Source organism: Lepidochelys kempii, chromosome 1 (genome assembly GCF_965140265.1).
Source record: "Lepidochelys kempii isolate rLepKem1 chromosome 1, rLepKem1.hap2, whole genome shotgun sequence".
Taxonomy (NCBI): domain Eukaryota; kingdom Metazoa; phylum Chordata; order Testudines; family Cheloniidae; genus Lepidochelys; species Lepidochelys kempii.
The window spans coordinates 251317287-251338871 of NC_133256.1; the positions used below are offsets into that span (position 1 = coordinate 251317287).

Genomic DNA, 21585 nt, shown 5'->3' on the forward strand with positions numbered 1-21585 from the left:
TACATTAAGATTGCAAAGTCAAGCAATTACTCAGAAGTTAGGAAACGCCGGAATAGTTTGTCTGTCAATCTCAATTTGGTCCCTTTGTGTGCATGCATTATAATACAGATTTCAATTACATGATCATATTCTGTTTTTTCTACAGTAGCTTTTTCAGGGAGAATCCTGCTGAGTCTCTGCAGTCCTGGGCTGGAGCATGCTTATTATAGATGGAATCCTTGGAGAATTCAGCTGCCAAACTTTAACAAATCTCTACTAAGCATGTGGAATGCATCCACTGCCAGATTTCAAGCCATTGCTCTAACGCAGGGGTTCTTAAACTTCATTGCACTATGACCCCCTTCTGACAATAAAAATTACTACATGACCCCAGGAGTGGGGACTGAAGCCTGAACCCATCCTAGCCCAGCTGCCCGGGGAGCCGGGGGGCAGTTCCAAAGCCTGGTGGGGCCAACACTGAAGCCCAAGGGCTTCTGTCCCAGTCAGGGGGCCTGTAACCTGAGCCCCGCCACCCAGGGCTTAAGCCCTTGGGCTTTGGCTTTGATCCCAGGTGGTTGGGCTTGGGCTTTGGCCCTGTGTGGTGGGTCTCAAGCTTTGGCTTTGGCCACAGGCCTCAGCAACTCTAATGCCAGCCCTGGCAACCCCATAAAACGGGGTCATGATCCACTTTGGGGTCCCACTCCATAGTTTGAGAACTGCTGCTCTAAAGCATGGTGGAGCTAAAGCCGCTCCACAAAACAGTTGAAAGAAGTTGTTTTGCCCATGTTAAAAATTTATTTTTTCCTACTCTCCTTCTTGGAAACAGTTGAACTGTATTTAGCTGAAACATTTAAAAAAAATCCAGCCTGAAGCAGACACTCATGTTGGAAAACTTCAGCCAAAACAGTTAAAGCTTAGTAAAGTTGTAAATAGGGGCTTTTACTAGGAAGCATCAGGAAACCTTAATTACGTGTGGACCTAATAGCCCCACCGATAGTTATGTTTTGTGCACATTTGTTATATTGTTTTATTTGCATATTGGTTGTATTTTTAATATTTTTACAACACTGATTAAAATAAAATCTTCAAAAAAGTCAAGATGGAACATTTATCTACATACTGACCCCTCTTCCTTGCGAAGAGTTAACTCATTACGACACCATTTGCAATGAGATTCAAATTTAAGAAAAGCAGGCACTAAGATCTGCGCAGCTGGTTATACTTTATTGTAGAAAATCCATAATTTTTTTTGGTAATTTGGACAAACTGAAAGGCAAATTAGAGTATTTCACATTCATTTTTGATGCTCCTAGTTAGAACTTCTCTGCCATGTGTTGACCTCAAATGCCAATTATGTATATAGTGTATTCCTAGTTCTAAAGATTTCCTATTTCCTCTATAGAAAAATAGCTGTCAGTTATAAAGAATTGTATTAAATAGTCTAATTTAATTTCTTTTTTTTTCAGTGATGATCTCTTCTCTCTACCTTACTGTCCAGGAAAGACCCTGGTGGTTGGAGCTTCCTATGTTGCCCTTGAATGTGCTGGATTTCTTGCCGGTCTTGGTTTAGACGTAACTGTAATGGTGCGATCCATCCTTTTAAGAGGATTTGATCAGGAAATGGCGAACAAAATTGGGGAACATATGGAAGAACATGGAGTCAAGTTTATTAAACAGTTTGTTCCAACTAAGGTAAGCCTTTTCATTGGAACAACTGAAAGTGGTACATAAACATAAATGAAAGCAATCTTCAGATTATAGTATTTTAAGAAACATGAATTATCTATCTTAGTGGCAACAAAAAGTTGAATCCATATTATTGGATCTGCTAAAATGTAAGTAAGGTTAATTTTTTATTGCCTTGTAACAGTCTGATTTTATAAACTTTGTCTAATTGAAAACTACAATCTAGTTTTATTATTTAAGTTGCCTGAGGTTTTAAAATCCTTTAGAAGAATTAGAGTCTTTAGCCTCCTGTGCTAAAAATATTGTTAAAAACTAAGGTCCTGATTCTGCAAACATTGAATGCACATGCTTAACTTTGAGTATGTGAATAGTTCCAGTGACGTTAGCAGCACTATTCACATACTAAAAGTTAAGAATGTGCATAAGTTTTTGCAGAACTGAGGCCAATGCATCGAAAGCATTCACATTACATGAGGATAAACTGAATGCCAGTTTCAGTTTAACATTCTGAGCCTCTAAATGCTTACTGCAGTACCTAATGCTTACTACCCAGTAGAGTCAAGGGAGCTATCCTTTGATATTAACCACTAAGTACGGTAGTAAGTATTTGTAGCATAATGCCTTAAATTTGCAAGGTGACAAGAAAATTCTTTTCACTGTGCAATTAAAATAAGAAGAATGTTTATCTGATTATTTTATTGAAAATGGTGTAAAAAATCAAATACCAACCACCTTGCAGTTTAGTCCCCAATTGTGCAAATAATTACATGTGTATATCTTCGCTCATATGTAGTGTTTGCAGGATGGGGATCCCCAGACATGGACTCCTGCACCTGTGGCTTTAACAGAACTATGTGTGGGAATTGGGATCCCAATGCAGGACTGGGGCCTAACTGTAAAAAATACAATTGTATCTTCACAGTGTAAGATAATGGCTAAAATGAGGCAACAAAAAGGCCCTGATTTGGCAAAGCACTTCAGCACATGCTTAACTTTGACTTTGTGCATATGAGTAAGCCTGTTAAAGTTAAGCATATTCTTAGATGAATTAGGGCCATAAAAAGGACCCATTATACTACATATAAAGCTTTTTTGTCATTTATGTAAAGTTACCATCAAAGACCAGGGCGGATGCCAACAGCATTTTGCTTAATGATTAGGGTTTAATTATTATAAAATGAGAGAGGAATTACAAAACAACTTCCATTAGGTGCTAAGCCAATACATTATAATATTTTAGGTGTTCAAGGATTAAAAATAAATAAAATGCATTCCATTCTTTTCACTCTTACACACCGGAGGTAGGCTTAAAAAACTGTGTGTGTGTGTGTGTGTGTGTATGTAGGGGGGGATTGCTAATTTCTGTTGTGTAAACTCACTCTGTTCTCATAAAGGATAAAAGATTTATCCCGAAAGGTTAGAGTGGAGATTGCAAGGAATTTTCTGTTCTTATTCATGCAAAAACTGTAGCAATCCCAATGCATATGAAAAAGAGAGAGCTGAATGTTTAGCTTCTAATTGCTCCATATTTAGTGCAGCAGGTTTTTATTGGACCCAATCCTACAAGATGCTGAGCCTTCCCACAAAGTGCTGAGTACTCTCCACTCCCATTGAAGACAGCAGGTGCTGAGGATGCTCAGCACCTCACAAGTGCTTAGCACACTGCAGGGAGCCCATTCTGCATTACTTGCAGAATATGCTTTTGACTGTTGCATACTGTGTCTCTGCTACCTTGCCATTGACTTCAATAGGAGCAGGATTCAGCCCTGTATCCATTCAGGAATTTACTTGAACGTTAAGTCTCAGATGGCTGGGCAGATTTTCAGCAGCCATCTTCCTTGTTTATCTTTTTGGCACTGGGTTTGAAGTTACGTACATTCCATTTTAGTATCGAGCCTTGTGTTGAATGTTGTGAGACAGCAGATGCATCAACCTAAATCAGTGGTTTTCAAACTGTGGGTCGTGGCTCAGTACTGGGTTGCGGAATGTAAGGCACTGGGTCGTGGCGGCTCTGGTCAGCACCGCTGACTGGGCCATTAAAAGTCCCATCGGCAGTGCTGCCCAGCTAAGGCAGGCTAGTCCCGACCTGTTCCGAGACTGTGCTGCACCCCAGAAGCGGCCAGCAGCGGGTCTGGCTCCTACGTGGGGGGGCTACGGGGCTTCGTGCATTACCCCTGCCCTGAGCACCAGCTCCGCACTCCCATTGTCTGGTTCCTGGCCAATGGGAACTGGGGGTGGCACTGCCTGCAGGCGAGAGCCACACAGAGCAGCTTGCGCGCCTCTGCCTAGGAGCCGGACCTGCTGCTGGCCGCTTCTGGGGTGCAGCATGGTCCATGATGCCAGGACAGGACGGCGTGGTCCATGGTGCCAGGACTGCCTTAGCACCCCCACTGCATCGCTGACCGGGAGCCGCCCAAGGTAAGCCCGTGCCCCAACCCCCTGCCCCAGCCCTGACCCCCCCAAACCTAGAGCCCCCTCCTGCACCCCAAATCCCTCATCTCCGGCCCCAGCCCAGAGCCTGCACCCCCAGCCCAGAGCCCCGACTCTCTCCCACACCCTCACCCCCAGCCTAGAGCCTCTCCCACTCCCTGAACCCCTCATTCCTGGCCCCACCCTGAAGCCCTCACCCCCGCACCCCAACCCTCTGCCCCAGTCCTGAGCCCCTCCCACACTCCAAGCCCCTCATCCCCAGCTCTGTTGGGTTGCAGGCATCAACAGTTTTCTTCAACTGGATCGGCAGAAAAAAAGTTTGAAAACCATTGCCTTAAATAACACTGTGCTGATTCAATGCAACCTGTAAAATGGGTCCAGTGGCACAAAGATTTTAAGAAATTGTTAGGAAAAAACCACAAGAACAGTTGTTACAGTTTATTATTTTGGGTTGCTTAGTAATTATGCAGTAAAACTGTCCCTGAAAATTTCATATCACGATAAACTTACTTGTAAAGGGCTAGATTGTGTTTTATACACCGCCCCAGGTCAGAGGCAGCATGGAGCCTCATGCCTCTGGGGAAACACAGTAAGGGATTGTACTTTAGGAGGCATAGTCTCATTCACATGGCTCAGTGAAAAGGAGGTGTGGCACTACAGAGAACCGACTGCACGGATTTGCAACCTAAATAGGTTCAGAGTCTGTTCTTTAATTTTGTTTGATTAAATGTTAGTTTCCCTTTGGTGAGAGCAGATCCTGTGTATTCATCAAAGGAAATAAAATTCCATGGAAAAGATTGTGGTATATCTTGTTTTCGAAGTGTCCGTAGGAGTGTTTTCAGTATGAAGACGCAGCTGCAGTTAGATACAAAATTTCTGTCTTTCGCTCTGTTATGCTCTGCTGAAAACAGCTGCAGCCTTAGTATTTTACTCCTGCATATCTCCCATTCGGAAAGTAAAGCTTCATTTTCAAATATTGTAGATCGAACAGCTTGAGGAAGGAACTCCTGGCAAATTGAAAGTCATAGCCCAGTCCACAGACGGCAGGGAAATAACTGAAGGGGAATACAACACTGTAAGTAATTCATAATGGTGCCTTCACATTGATAAAGAAGAGCATGGAAAAACCTTTGAGTGAACATTAAGATTTAGTGCTGCTGGAGAGATCTTCTGGAGATTGAAGTGGTTTTTGGTATTCAGGCCTTGTCTACACTACCGCGGTAAGTTGACTGAGTCACGTAGCTGGAGTTGATGTAGCTTACGTCAATTTACCGCAGTGTCTACACTCTCCCATCAGTTTACCTATTCTCATTCCAGTGGAGTACCTGAGTCGACTGGAGAGCGCTTTGCGGCCGATTTTAGTGGGTCTTTACTAGACCCGCTAAATCGATCCCTGCTGCATTGATTGCAGCAGCATCGATGCCCAGTAAATGTAGACATGGCCTCAATGTCAAGATGTGTTTCTTGTATATCTGCAACAGGTAATGAGTAAAATTTGCAAAAGCACATAAATGACATAAGAGCGTGAGTCCTACTGACTTTCAAGGGAGCTTAGGCTCCTTGAGCCACTTAGGTGCTTTGAAAACTTTACTCATTAGGGAGTACAGGGGTCTGCACGTATGGAGCCATTTGCAGGATTTGGCTCTAAGGAGTTACCCCCGATAAACTATTGGCAAAGGAGGATACATAATGGTTTCTACTACAGCTGCAGCATGCTACTGCAATATTAGCATACAACAGATGGACTTTCTAAAAACCAGACACAAATAAAGGTAATCCCTTCTCAAGACCAACTGGTGAAACACTTACGTGAAATCACCCAATGCCTAATTCAGTGGTCCCCAAACATTTTACCTCACACGTCCCCCTGGCGCCTGTCCATGTTTTCACCCCCCACATGGGACTGGGAGCGGAGCTGCGACAGGGGGGACGACATGGACAGGAGTAAGGGGGCCAAGGCTGGGGCCAAAGCTCAGGGTGGGGCCAAGAGTGGAGCCCTGGGCGCAGGGCCTGCAGCCAGAACCGTGGGGCGGGGCCGGCAGTGGGGCGCGGAGCCAGAAGCTGGTGCTGGTGTCAGGAGTGGAGGTGGATGGTGCTCCCTCCTCTCCCCCTGTGGAGGACTGACCCCGGGCCCCAGCCACACCTCCCCAAACTTTCCTCTGCACCCCCCTGGGGGGCATGCTCCACACTTTGGGGACCTCTGGCTTAATGGCTAGGCTGAAGGACAGCTAGGGAAAGCTATACTTATTTTTAATGACAAAACTAAAATGGTATATTTTGTGTGTGTGTGTATTATATATATTTGATGGTTGCCCTTTTCAATTCACCTTTTTGCATGCCACTCATTTTCTTTCGCCCTGATCCTGGCAAGACTTATGCACACAAAGTCAGTGAGACTACTTACAGTGCATAAAGTTAAGCCTTGTGAGATCAGGGCCTTTGATTGTAAGTGCTTGGAGGAACGGACTTATCCACCTCTATGTATGTATAGAGCCTCTGTGTATCTCAGTGTATCACACCAGGGCCTCTGGGTACTACCATAATATAAATGTTTAATAGTAATTGTGTTGTGTGACCTTAATTACGTACTACCCTTTTTTTCTGACTTATGCTAGTGGGAGGCCCCAGGTCTCAAAACCTGAGCCATCTCTTCATAAAGAAAGCTGCTGATTTCCCACCACCAATACCCCTCCTCTGACTATATCACCTTGACCTCGCCTTCCCAAGGGCTGTCATCTCATTTTGGACCAATGAGCTGATGAGTCGGCTCAGTTAAGAATGTAATCAGTTACTCTTCTGGAGAACTAAGTTTAGCTGAACCCTCTGGTAGTATTACAGCTCTGAAGTGCTCAGTCACCCAGCAGGGATGAGAGGGAGTGTTTGAACATATCTTCAACAGTTCTTAGTGGTTGGATGTGTGGCACTGTGAGGGCTGAAGCAACTCCTTGACCATAATTGCAGATTTTGAGGGACCCTTTTTTGGGAATCTACCATGCTCAAAAAGGTGGCCAATTGGTGGGATAGGTGAAGAATTTCACCTGGCCTGGCCAACATTCTGAGCAAATGCTTGTGTGGAGATAAGTCCTCTTTGACCATCATCTTGCTTAGGGGACATATCCAGCCATATCCTACTTGGGGTTCCAGAGCTAAAACAAAAAGAGGTGACTGTTCTGCATTCTTCTTATTTGCCAATGCCTTTGAATTCCCTAATTAAGGAAGCCTTTCGTTAAAGAACTGTTGCAGACTCACGTCTTGCTTTTTTAAAAAAAGTGTCGTAATACTTCTGTGTCACAGATGAGAGAGTGGAGAGACAGGATCTGATCTGCATTTGGGGATGTTTTCTCGAGGGGAAAATGTTTAACTGGGCTTAATGGTAAAAACATCAGCTGGCACCATTAGCTCATGGAAGAGGCAGGGATTGTCTCTAATGCTGTGCTTTGCACAGTGGGATTCTGATTGGGCCTCTGGCCGCTACCATAATACAAATAGCGTAATAACGTATAATAACAGGCAAGTATGCAAATGCCCTTCCATGCTCTTAGGAGATCACTAATACCATGCACTGGTGTTTTTCAGGTGTTGTTAGCAGTAGGAAGGGACACATGCACAAGAACAATCGGCTTAGACAAAGTCGGAGTGAAGATCAATGAAAGGTAAGAACAAACTTCTTTGCAGCTCTCATGATTGTGTGGATATGACTTACTATTGCAACATTAGTTATATAAGACATAAAATTTAATTTTTGAGACCTTTATTTTTCTTGCCATTTCACTTATATGGCAGTAGAAAAGCTCTTAGCAGATAGCCGCCCTTTATTAAATACATGAAAAGGACAAACACGACAGTAATGCAAACATAGTCTGTTTCACCTAGGTTCTTAGACTGCCCTTGTCACCATGGTATCTCTCACTGGCTTCCAGCAATTCATTAAGCAGCATGACTAGCATCTGTCACATGGTTCATTCTTCCTCTCATCCTCTCCCCGGGGGGAGAATTGTGTCTGCACTGTCGCGTTTTAGTAGGGATGTGTTTATTAGGGTTTTTGTTTCTTTTTTAAAGTACATGCCACTGTATGTTTAAGTGAGAAAGCAAGGTTGAAGAAATGCACCTTGCACTTCAGGTGGAAGATAATGAGGTGTGTGATGGTCCTTAGTTCTTGGGGGAGTTCATTCCACAGTCTGGGACCGCCCCCACCCCTTCAATATTCATTCTCCTGCACAGACAAGCTTCTCCCTCACTGTAGGGAGCATGTTGTGCAAGAGGAGTGGTGATGTTGGCCATAGTATTCATCCTGAAGCTTTAGTTGATCTTTTAGATAGTCTGGGCTCAGGCTATGGATCGCCTTGAAGAGAAGGGCCGCAGCCTAGAATTTGACCAATATTCTACTGAAAGCCAGTGAGCAGAAAACAGCTCTGATGTGCTCACAGTAGCCCAGGTTGCTGAGGAGATGTGCTGAACTGGTTGGAGTCTCTCTACACCTATAGTGTCTCCATTTGTTGTTTTTCTTGGGAACAGCAAAAGACACTTCCCTGACACCAGGACCTTCCCCAGCCACATTCTAAAGTCCCTGTGTAAGTCATGGAGGGTGGTAGAGTTCTTAAAATAAAAAGTTACAGAATTTTTGTAATGGGAAGTGTGAAGTGACCTTTGTATAGGAGTCTATAGTGGTCCCACTATAATTCCTTCAGTCAATACTGTTGGTTGTTACCATGAGATGAACATCTGTCCAGAATTCCTTGTTATCTACCTTTTCCCCTCCCTGTAATGCCAACTGTGCTATTGACTTATTAGCAACCTGAGAATTATTAATATTTTAATAACTCATTAAATATAACATTTAAAAAAGTTCTTGTTAGTTGCCCTTAGATGGGATGTTCTAGAATTCTGGTGGGCAACCTGCGGCCTACAGACCCCACACGGCCTGTCAGGGTAATCTGCTGGCGGGCCACCAGACAGTTTGTTTACATTTGCACGGCCGCCCACAGCTCCTAGTGGCTGTGGTTTGCCGTTCCCGGCAAATGGGAGCTGTGGGAAGTGGTGGCCAGCGCGTCCCTGTGACCCACGCCGTTTCCCACAGCTCCCATTGGCTGGGACTGGTGAACCGCAGCCACTGGGAGTTGCAGGTGGCTGTGCAAATGTAAACAGTGTCTGGCTGCCCACCAGCGGATTACCCTAATGGGCCGCGTGCGGGTCGCAGGTTGCCCACCACTGGTCTAGAAGCTTGAAATGAATGTCTGGCACTTAAAGTGGAAGACCGAGGGTTAGGGCCGCAGTAGCAACTTCTGCCATCAGGTTGGATTATCAGCAATAGAGAAGCTCTGCTTCTGCTCCAAAGCTTGTGTGGGAGAATATCTCCTGTTTTGGGTCCTGGAGATTCTCTGTACCCAATGCGGCTACTGGGGGTGGGTGTTGAGAAGAGGATCTGGGTCCTGCCCTATGACTCTGTAATTCAGAAGCCTGACTACTGCTTCAAGAGCCCAGGTCCTTATCTGGTGTGTAAATTCGTATAGCTTTGGTTGGAGAGATGCTGGTTTGCACCAGCTTAGATTCTGGCCCAAGACTGTAACACAGGGTTGTCTGTAACACAGGGTTGTCTGGCTACTTGAGGTGTCTGAGAGAAATTCAGTATGTATCCTTCTGATAGAGCTAGAGGGCTTTACTTCTACAGGTTATTAATATTTTACTCCTCCAGTCTCCTATATTGAGTTACTTCATGCCTTGTCTCTTGTTAATCTAACTTGTAGATCAGGAAAAATTCCTGTCAGTGATGAGGAACAAACTAATGTGCCTTATATTTATGCCATTGGGGATGTGTTGGAGGGCAAGCTGGAGCTCACACCAGTGGCAATCCAAGCAGGTAGATTGTTGGCTCGAAGGCTTTATGCTGGAACAACCTTAAAGGTAAGCAAGCAATTAGCATGAAGCACTGTCATTGTTCAAACCTTTAAATGCAGCATATTGGACTTTATACTCATAGCATGTTTTTTAAGCATTAACTTTGTTTATTCTTCAGTCTCCCTCCTTTGCAAAGATGTTACTGCAGACGTGTTCTGCTTAAAGTGCAGGACAAAATTAATACTTTAAGAATGCAAGAAAGGTCTGTTTTTTATCTAGTGTAAGTGGGTTTTTTCTTTCTCTCAGAGAGTGTAATAAGAAAGTGAACTGAGTCCATTTTGACTAAATTTTAGTGTTTTCTTATAAATGTCAGCAAAAGCCATAGTTTCATTAAACTAACTCTCATTCACAGGCAATTTAGTAAATCTGCTTATTGTCCCTAATAAGACAATAATAGGGTTTCAGAATCCTAGGTGATGCTGTTTGGACTAATATTTTTAACTTCCCATTTTTGTGTTTTCATTATAATACATAACTCTAAGTTCTTTGGCATTTTAAAATATGTATAGAACAAAGGTCTGATACATTAGTGGAGCAACATATTTTCACTTATAGGGTCTGGATCACCACTGCGTATTTCCATTTTACATCAGTGTAACTGTTGAAGCCAGTGGTGTTACTCTAGAGCAACACCCTTAGGTCTTGTTGCTTTCAAAGTGATACCTTCAGAGTTACGAATTTCCCATCTTTTCTTCCTGTGTTACAAATCTACCTGAAATGTTAACAATGCACTGATTTATAACTGGTATATTGATGATGCTAAACATGCTGACATAAAATAAATAAATTTAATCCCATACAGTGCGACTATGTGAATGTTCCAACCACAGTGTTCACTCCACTGGAATACGGAGCCTGTGGATTCTCAGAAGAGACAGCGCTGGAGAAGTTTGGGGAGGAAAATATTGAGGTAAACTGTTTAGTTCTTCTTTTTCATTAAAAGAAAGATTTTTGAATTAAATTTTAACTTCCTACCCTCTATCAGAAAGAGGGAATGTTTACACAGCAAGTAGACACCCACAGCTGGCCTGTTCCAGCCAACCCAGGCTTGCAGGGGTTGGGTTGTGGGGCCGTTCCATTGCTGTGTAGACTTTCAGGCTCAGGCTAGAGCCTGGGCCCTAGGACCCTGCAAGGTGGGAGGGTCCCACAGCTCGGGCTCCACCCTGAGCCCGGAAGTCTATACAGCTATGAAACAGCCCTGTGAGCCCAAGTCAGCTGGCACAGGCCAAGCATGGGTTTTTCTTTGCTGTGTAGACCTACCCTTAAGGGCAACAGGATACTAAGAATATTTTTATCGCTTTGGTTAGATCCTAAAACCTGGTGTAAACCTTAGTCTGCAATTCTGGTAAACCTAGCTGCAGATGTTTTCTTGTTGGCAAACGGGGCTTGTGCATGAAATAGTTGTAAAAATGTAATCTTTGTCTCTAGATGTAATAAGGGGATCAATTAGTGGAGGAGCATTGAAAGGCAGTAAATCGTTTTTAGTGCCAAAGCTGAACTATTGGTGTAATCACAAAGTATGGCAATATACTCCTCTGCCATGGTTATTATTCCTGTTAGGACTTATCTACACAAACACGTAGTTCATGGCAAGCTGGGGTGTAAGTCTACCTTGCACTAGCCTGCCACCCACTGTCAGTGTGGACCCTGCTACTATGCACTATTAGTTGTTTAGTGCACTTTGATCTACCCTGCTTTGAAATGGCATCAGGGTAAGCATGGACACTTAGGGCTGATCTATACTATGAGGTTAAGTTGACCTAAGTTACGCAACTCCAGCTACGTGACTAACTTAGTTGGAGTCGACCGTACCTTAGGTTGACTTATTGGGGTGTCTACACTGTACTGGGTCCATGGGAGAAATTCTCCCGTCAACTTAACTTACACTTCTCATTCCGATGGAGTACTGGAGTCGACGGGAGAGCGATCTGCTGTTGATTTAGCGGATCTTCACTAGACCTCGCTAAATCGACCCCCGGTGGATCGATCGCCACAGCATCGATCAGCAGTAAGTGTACATACTCTTAATGTAGAAGGCTGATCAGAGGTGGATTTACACCTCAGCTTGCTGTAAGCTAGATGGTTCTATAGACAAGCCCTAGGGCCCTGATTGTACAAACACACACATACTTAATTTTACTCAGGGGAGTAGTCCCACTGAGATTGCTCATGGGAGTGAAATTGAACATGTGTAAGAATTTGTAGGATTGGGCCTTAAAACAGTAAAATATTCTACAAACCACAGAGTAAAAAAAAGAAAAAAATCTTTGCAAGAATCTGGCAGTGAATGGTGTCTTCTCATTGATATTGTTTTGGGAGCAAGACCTGGGTGAATGATTATGTAAGGACTGGTTCATAAATTAGCAAACTTTTAAGAGTAAAGCTAAGAAGATTTTTTTTTAAGAGAGCTATGTGGAAAAAGAATTATATGATTTGACACACAATGCCCCCCCCCCTTTTTTTTTTTACATGGACTTACTTCTGGCCACTAGAAGATGGCTGAAATTCTCATTTGCACACACACCTTCAGTTTATGTTCACAAAACCCAGTCTGTGCAAGCCCCCAAACTGGGTGTGGAATCTTGGACCCTTAACTGAAAAATGCACTTGCAGTTTTAGAAGACTCTTTTTTTTTTTTTTTTTTTTTGAAAATTTGATCGAAGGAGGCAAAAAGAATTTCAATGTCATTTGTAACCTGGCTGACTTCTAATTTGGATAATTACAATTTCCTTAACACTTAGTTGCACCTGTATTCTCCTTTTCTTTGTCCTCTAAACATTTTTTAGTTGTGGTCTTGAGCTGCCTTTCACCCCTGAAATGGCTAAATTTCAGTGTTGGGTGGCATCATCTTTCTATATATGTAGTTTATAAAGTGCCTTAGAACCTTACTTATGTGAAATGCATTAAATCAGTTCTCTCCTGATTTGTTGAGGGGCATATGTTCAGTTTTTCTCAGTAAGCTGCAGTTAATTAAAAACTCTTCTCATCTAATAATTCATTTACAGTTAGCTGATGGTAGAGCTGCACTGCTCCACAGAGAACTCCAGGAGGGAACCACTCCCAGAGCTTCCAGGGGACTGGGAAACCTGATCCCTCTTAGAACTCAACCAGCAGTTCAGACAGTTGTAGAGGAGGGACAGGATCATGGCCCATTCTGCCCCCCACCCTTCCCACTTCAGGTTGATGTGCACCCAGATGACTCGGAAGGTGCATTCCCCAAGCACAGGACTCTGAATATTCCTTTCCCTTGTACCTGGTGTGCCTCCCCTCAGACCTTTTGTTAGGAAATCTTGTTTCTATATGACTTAAAGTATTCCAAGTTTTGTGTGCTTGGATAATTGTCAGTTAACATATTAGTAAATGATTTATACTTGCATTGCATCACAGTTTGTACTCCTTTTTAAGAACTATAAGGGTGAGAATTTCAAAAGTGCCCCTTGTCAGCCTAACTCTGCTCCTGCTGAAGTCAGCAGTAAAACTCCCCATTGACTTCAGTGGGTGCAGAGTTAGTTCAATGCTGAGGGCTTTTGAAAAGCCTACCTAGCACCATAAACTTATAAAACTTGTTTACAGTCCTTATTGTATTTCTAGGTTTACCATAGTTATTTCTGGCCACTGGAGTGGACTGTCCCATCTAGAGACAACAACAAATGCTATGCAAAGATAATCTGCAATATTCAAGATAATGTAAGTGCATTTTTTTCCTCATGGGGAAACAGGAACTGGCTAGTCATTTTAGGGGCCACAGTGAAAGGGATAAGTAGTTGTTTTTCCTATTTGTTAAAAATTAATATCCTTCAGTTTGTCACTAATCTACCTTTTGAATATTATTAAACATTTCTAATAATATGTACCAAAGATTTATGTTTTATATAAAAATGGCCCTTTAACAGTCTGTATGACTGACATTTGTACATAGTAGATTTCAATAAGGATAAAAATATTGGTAGTTATCACTAGAAATGTTCATTATATTTCAAAAGTAGGTATATAAACTATTAGTAATGCTACATAGCTCTTACACTTTTTAAAAAAGTCATCCTGTTCTTCCTCTAGGAGATGCATCTCCCTTAAATCAAGGTCAGCCGGAATCCATCAAATTTCTTCCCCTTACAAATCCATGGGTTAGTTTTGAACCCTCGAGATGACTATAACAGGATTTCTGTGTCTTGCCCTCACAAATTTTATTTTAAATGATAATGCTAAGATTAACCTGCCATAGTAGGGATAAAACTACCACCCTTCGCTACTACAGACCTCTACAGAAGCTGTTAAACCATTAAGTAGATTATAAACCATTTAGAAGAATCAGCATTCCCAGCTGTAAGTGAGCAAGATCTGTTTAATAAGAGCTGAGTTGGACTTTAATTATTAACAAGTCTCTCCCTCGCCTTTAACTTTTTCTACTGTGACAGTATGTTTGTTACTAGATATTGGCATCTAGCAACCAATATGAGCAAATGTCTATAAAATCTATTTTATCTAGTTACTCTTATCCATGTTGTCTTATGTACCTATGGTAATTTTAAGGATCCTACTACAAACTTATGGTGTCTAAATAACTACCTCATTTCTAAAGTGCCCATCACCATAGTATTTAGTCTCCACTTTTTGGAGATCACCTTTACACCCATGTGGATCCTGTGGTAGAACTGGGGCTATAGGGCCTGATCCAAAGTCCATTGAAATAAATGGAAAGACTCCCATTAACTTCAGTGGACTTTGAATCAGGTCCTTAATTTGTTCACATTTTATTGTCCTGAAAATTGTAAATGAGTTTAAATATCTATAGGGTTAGAGGTTATCCAGGATGAAAATTGACTGCATTAAATATTTAAGTTTGTACGTGAAACTCTTATTAATACAATATCATAAAAAAAAGATAATTGAAAATAGATATACTTTAGGTTTTACTCCTTATCTTATCCTTGAAATAGCTCATAGGTAACTAGCCCATAGGTGCTCACTAATGAGGAAAAATAATCTTAAACTCAAATCACAAATTGTGTGTCTTGTAGTTAGCAGAAGCAGATAGCCTTTGATGTCCAACAGGATTGCTGTGGCATGAAAACAAAGAGACAGAACCTTAGCTAGCATAAATCACATAACTCCATCAAAGTCCATGGAGCTGTGGCAATTTACACCAGCTCAGGATGTAAAATATTTTATAAATCAGATTTGTTGTTCTCTCGGTAGTACGGAAAGGAGCTATACTAAAATGTTACTAGATATTTTTCATTTGAACACTAGCATATGCTAGAGAAACAGAGTATGCAGTGATAGTTGTTTTCTTGTGACTATGTGCCTTGTCTGTTTCAGCAATCACCAGAGATGTTATCTATTGGTCGTAGTTAAGGCTAAGATTTTGGCATGGGTATTTTTATTAAAAGTCACGGACAGGGCATGGGCAATAAACAATAAAATCACAGAAATGAACACAGGGCTGGCATTAGGGGGTAGCAAGTAGGGCAATTGCCCTGGGCCCCCACGCCATAGGGGGCCCCACAAAGCTAAGGGGCAGAAGAGCTCAGGCTTCAGCCCTGGGCAGCAGGGCTTCGGGCTTTTGGCTCGGGCTTTGGGCCTGGGTGGCGAGGCTCAGGCTTCAGTCTCCTAGGAACCCAACAGCACATCCATGAGCCCATTTTTTGATTTATGACCTTTTGCACAGAATATGTATTACTTGTCGGTGAATATATTTGCTCAGCAGTAATCATTCAATTACATCAATCCAATTAGAAAAGCTAAATAGAATTATATATAAGCGTTTCTTGTGTTGTTACACTTAATGTTACTTAACTGCTAAACTGGGAGTTTGTAAAATGTAATTTTTATTGAGATGATTCAGAACAAACACACAGTAAATGAACAACTAACACTGGCCCTGGTATTGCGATATGCTTGATGTACACATATGCTTATCTTCACTTTGGTGAGTAGCCCATTGAAGTCAGTGGAACAACTCATCTGAGTAAAAGTTAAACACACTGTCTTTAATAAGAAGAAAATCTTCAAGACTATCTGAAGAGAATAAATGTACAAGGCTACTTGAATTGATTTTCTTTATTTAGGAGCGAGTTATCGGTTTCCATGTGCTTGGTCCAAATGCTGGAGAAGTTACCCAGGGGTTTTCAGCAGCCATCAAATGTGGACTGACAAAAGCGCAGTTGGACAACACAATAGGAATTCATCCAGTTTGTGCAGAGGTGTGTATGTGATGTCAGAGTTTTCACAGTCTATTATTGTGTGGTATCGCTAAACAAAAAATACATAAGGCTAGATTTTCTTATGCAGTGCAGCCCCTTTGCACTGCAGTGCCAGATGATGTGATCATAAAGCTAGCACATCCAGCCCCAGGGGGATCACACCAGATTATGCCATTTTGCTTTAGCCAACACAAGGGGATCTTCTGATAGAGGAGAGCAGGCATCTCCCTTCTTCCTGCTGCCAGCACATGAGGGGGAAGAGTGCTAATGTAAGAGCTCCCATACCTGCTGTGCTCCACCAGAAGATCCCTCTTTCTGATCCTCAACCTTGTGAACATTAATAGCCGTCATAAATCAAAGCATCCCTAAGATGCTCTAACTCAGAGCACAGGGACCAGTCTAATATAGTGTCAGCAGGATCAGGGATAGTTCAAGAGTGAACTTTTAAGCCTGCCCATAGCTACTTCCACCCTTACACTCCCCAGCTTGCACAAGGCACATTTTGGCCGTACCTGAGAATGTGTCTCACAGCCTTTTATTTTGGGGTCTCGGGGAAGAGGTTGGAAATCTTCAAATAATTAGAGTTTATAAAAATGAATTTTGGTTTCTGCACAGTTTTGATTTGAATTTTGGATGACCAGGAGTTTCAGATACAAAAGTTTTGACTTTATATAAAGACTTAGGGTTTTTCTTCACATATGTTTAATTCTTTAACTATTTAATGTCAATGGTCTGCCATGATGTAGTGTCTCCTCTGTCTGAGAGTAGAGAATTCTCCTCACACGCTGACTCTCAGAAATCTGTATATGGAGGCTTCAGATATTTATTTCTGCTAATTGGTTATCAAGGCTAACATTTCAGGTTGATCTAAAATAGGCTTATAAAGTGGTATTCTAGAGAGAGAGAGCAACTACTTAATGATTTTTCTCTTAAATTCTGCCTCTCTGGAGATTTTTTCTTTACTCAGTTCATGTGTCTGACTCCAAGTAAAGAAGCATGAAAAGGAGCAAAATCATTTGCTGGTGTAAATCAGTGACGTTCCATTGAAGAGTGCCTATTTACACCAGCTGAGGATTTCCTATAAGACTAGACATACGCTGCAATTAAAACTCTGTGCCTGGCCTGTGCCAGCTGACTTGGGCTCGGGCTAAGGAGCTGCTTAATTGCGGCGTAGACGTTTGGGCCCGGGCTGTAGCCTGAGCTCTGAAACCCGAGAATCCTGATCATGAACATCTACTCACGAGCAGCTATAGGTGTCTAATTGCAGTGTAGACATACCCTAAGCCATTTTAACTCTTGAATCTGTCAGTGGGTCTTGGACTGAATCTGTGTACTTCAGTACGTATTTTAGCTACGAGCTGTAATATTATAAAATACCAGAGATCTGCAAAAGTAGCCCCATCCACTTGTCTGTGCTATTTGTATGTTGTGTTTTCAGCATAATGCAAGGTAGGTCAAGATGACAGCCTTTGTGAATGTAACAGATTGGCAGATACCTGAGTGATTTCAAAGCATCCACAGGAAAGGTTTTACCTTTCTCTGTAACATCATGTTACAATGGGGTTCTTATAGACCCTCAAAGAAAGGAAAACAAGTTCTCATTTTATCAGAGGCCTTTTCCTGGTAGATGGCTGAGTGGGAGTCTTCACACCTGTGAATTCAAATGGAGCATTAGCATATGCAGTGTGAAGATAGAATGATAATCATAATGTATTTTGGACATCTGAGCTGCTAAAATTGAAAATGAATTAGAATGATTAGACATAATTTGGTGTGGTAATTTCAGCTAATCATGTTTATTTGGAGAGGAGTGGGGGAGAGAATCATCTGAGGAGGAAGATGCAAATTAAAAGCTCCAGAGGGTTGTGATAATTTTGTAGTCAAAAGGTTTTTGCTCCTTTTACTTAATCTCATCTCTTATTCAGCCACCAACAAGAACAAAAAAATAAAAAATCTGTTGGCATTTTGTAGGTACTGAGTGCATTGGGATAAATAGAACAATGAATGACCTCAGCATGCTTTCTAAGTTATATATTTATAAACATGCCAAAGGAAAGGAAATTACTATCACTTTCCTGCACAGATGTATTGCATCTTTATTTAGGACCAGATACTGCCACTCTCAGTGACTTCCAGTAGTATCTCATTTCACAAGTGGTCTTCTGACAAGTACAGTGGTATTCAGCATGAATATTTTGCTTTTATAAATTAGAGCCAGATTTTGCTTCTCTTACTCACTCTACAAAACAGGCTCTTGAAATCAATGAGACTGTTTGCAGAGACAAGTGCTACTCAGCATGAGTATAGGTGGCAGAAACTGGGTCTTAATGAGACCTGGTTTTAAGAGAGACTGAATTGTAGTAATTAAAAATGTTGGTATTTACAATTCAGGCAAATCTTCCTTTTAAAAACTGGCATGACTCAGCTAGTTCACTAATGAGTGCTTTCCATTTATTGGATCTATAGCCTTGTCTTCACTTGTACAGCTAACAAGCTCTCAATCAAAAAATCATATTTCCAGTAACTCTCAGATCCCAGCTGGTTTGCTTTAGTCAAGAAGCTATGCAGAGACTGCACAGCAGCTAGAGCTGGCCGGTACACCCAGAAGCTGGGGTCAAGACCAAGAAGGAAAAACAGATAAAGCTAGCACATTTTAATCTTTATTTTCATTTCAAAGTGACTTCAACAATGCAGTGCAATCAAAGTCCACTTGAAATGAAAATGAAGATTAAGATGCGCACATATTGCATTGGAGTATTAGAAGCCCTATTTCAAACCCAGTCCCTTAGCTTAAATATATCTTTCTTTTCACTATACATTAAGGTAGTTTCTTGCATGTATCTGAATTCCTTATTGGTATGTAGTGTTTTATTTGCTTACAGAGGGAGGAGGTTGTGTATCATTTATTGATGCTATTCTCCAAAGAGCTGTTTGCAGTCTGTATACAGCAAGGCTTCAACTTACTGAACTTTAAGGCTTCAGATCTCTATTAACTGCAGACATTTCAATCTTATTTGCATGGCTGAAATGTGCAGCTACTCTGTTCTGTTCTCAGTTTATTCTTCCTCAGAGATGACTTTGATGCCAGCTAATTACTGTAGCTTTGAACCATTTAGATAGAAGTGGTTTTGATTTCCTGTAATCCTTCCTGTATTATATGTGTGCAAAACAGCACCATCAGTTGTGTAGTAAACCTTAACTACTAACTGAGATAATTTGTTGGATTTCATGCAACTTAATTTTCTTCTAGAATTTCAGTATTTTTTCATTTTACAAAAACTACTCTTGAACATCTTTATTTTTAATGTAAGTTTCAGGAAAGCACCAAGAGTCCTCACTTTGTAGACTAGATCTACAAAGGTTTCTTAGCTATTGTCTGGGGGGAAGAAAGAAAACCTTTACAAAGTGCATTAAGAATATTTTTCCTTCAGCCTCATGTTAGAGCAGCTTGAATCCAAGAGAATTACATGGGAAGAGTTGTGCTCATGGATTTTCATTTTTGGGGGAACTCTTTGAGGTCCTTCAGTCAAAGATATAGTTAAAAAGAGCCTGGTCCTGAAATGTGAGGTTGGGTACCTCCATTAAAGTCAATTATTATTATTTTATTTGTATTACAGTAGCATGTAAGGGGCCCAATGTGCTAGGCACTATATAAACCCATAGTAAGAGATAGTCCCTGCCCCACAGTGCTTGTAGTCTTGTAGATAAGACAGACAAGAAGTGTGAGAAAGGGACACATAAAAGCAGAAGATTGTAAACTGAGGCATGGAGAGGTTAAGTGACTTGCCCAAGGTCACAGAGGAAAAGTGTGTCAGAGTAGGGAATGGAACACAGGTTTCCTGGAGTCCTTGTCCAGTGCCAAGATCATTCTTGGCCTTCAACAGGCAAGTTGCTGGGGAAGAATTTCCTCCTTGCAGGTACTATGTTGGGCCACGATAGGTGTCCCTATACTGGCCCTTCCCCAGACAAACCTTTGTGCCATGGGCAGTAGACGTTGAGGCCTTAGTGTATATTCCCATGGCCATTCTGGCTTGTACCGCAAATGATAGGAACCCCAAGGTATGCTGCCATAATTTAAAGCAGCCTCCAGGGCTGTTCAAAATTATGCTGGTTGGCATTTTAGCCCCAGAACCAGGCATACACAAAATTAGCTTAAAACCATCATTCTCTTCCCCTTGCCCAGGACTTCTGGAGACATAGCACAGAATTCCAGTGTATGTGTTGGAATGGTAGCCACATCTTCTTCACACCTCCTAAAGCAGGAGTTCCAATCACCAGATCCTGGTCAGCACAAGTGCTGTAAATCCGAATCCATAATATCTAGAGCTGGAATTGGTTCCAGAATTATATTTGACGTGATATCAACGTGATATCTTAATTAACGTGATATCTTAATTTACCATATTAAGATAAAAGTGGTAGAAAGCCACGTGACTTTCCCTCAGTCATTTCTTCTTGACCACAAAAATAAAAACCCTAAGAAAAGTGGTGATGACAAGAGGTGTGCACTATGAAGCAATGAGGATGTTAAATGAATCTTTGCCATTACAATGTACTACTTTGAATAAGAAATGCTATTGTTGTAGCATTATTCCTTATATATCTGGGTGCCATCCTCCTTGGGATTCATTCAATATACTGAAAACATTCTTGCTTCCTTCCTCTCAGATATTCACCACGCTGTCAGAGACTAAGCGTTCTGGTGGAAATGTCCTTCAGTCTGGCTGCTGAGGTTAATCACCCCCATTGTTGCTGCATTTGCCAGAGACTGACTTTCATCACCACGGTTGACTTCTGCAAGGCAGAAGAAAACATCTCCACACAAGCCGTCATCATCATCCTCAGCAGCAGTGGGCACCCCCTTGACCAAAGCGTTCACTTAACTGAATGAGAAAAGCACACTGGGAGTTGTTAGTCATTCGTGATGATTGGATGGCAATCGGCAAAACAGTGGGAGTATTTAACATCAAGCTGCTGCATGGCAAGGCATCTACAGGATGCTTCCATGATGTCGCAGCCTAAACCCAGAGTTTTCTGGTAGGCAGCGATGGAAGAACTGCTGGCACAGTTTGAGAATAACCCTTTTCCCCTAAATAAAGAGCTTCCTAATTTAAATGTGTTACCACAAGTACTGATAGTTCTATGGTATCTCCGATATATTGCATTATAAAACAGTACAATGGTGACTCTTCCTCAGTGAGCCTGCATATCATCATCAGATCACGGTAATGCAGCAGGTAAAGTATGAGTATAGAGGAGTGATCTTATCTCATGTTTCATTCTGAGTTGCAAAATAGCCTGTCACATACATTTAGCCATAATTAGCAATATCCAGAATAGCAAGTCTTTTTTCGCTTCCAAAAATCCTAACACCAAAATTAATCCCTCATAA

At 41.8% G+C, this 21585-nt stretch overlaps 1 protein-coding gene across 6 annotated transcripts in view; it reads left to right on the forward strand.

Moving 5' to 3' along the window:
* Positions 1-21308, forward strand: part of TXNRD1 (thioredoxin reductase 1) — a 49035-nt gene extending 27727 nt beyond the window's left edge. For all 6 annotated transcript variants that reach the window (XM_073323914.1, XM_073323933.1, XM_073323953.1 and 3 more), the window contains 8 exons: positions 1446-1671; positions 5078-5170; positions 7672-7748; positions 9840-9996; positions 10793-10900; positions 13582-13677; positions 16059-16193; positions 20862-21308. In XM_073323914.1, the coding sequence (XP_073180015.1) occupies positions 1446-1671; positions 5078-5170; positions 7672-7748; positions 9840-9996; positions 10793-10900; positions 13582-13677; positions 16059-16193; positions 20862-20924 (955 nt within the window). In that variant the 3' untranslated portion in view covers positions 20925-21308. The remainder of the gene's footprint in view (positions 1-1445; positions 1672-5077; positions 5171-7671; positions 7749-9839; positions 9997-10792; positions 10901-13581; positions 13678-16058; positions 16194-20861) is intronic.
* Positions 21309-21585: the final 277 nt, after the last annotated feature.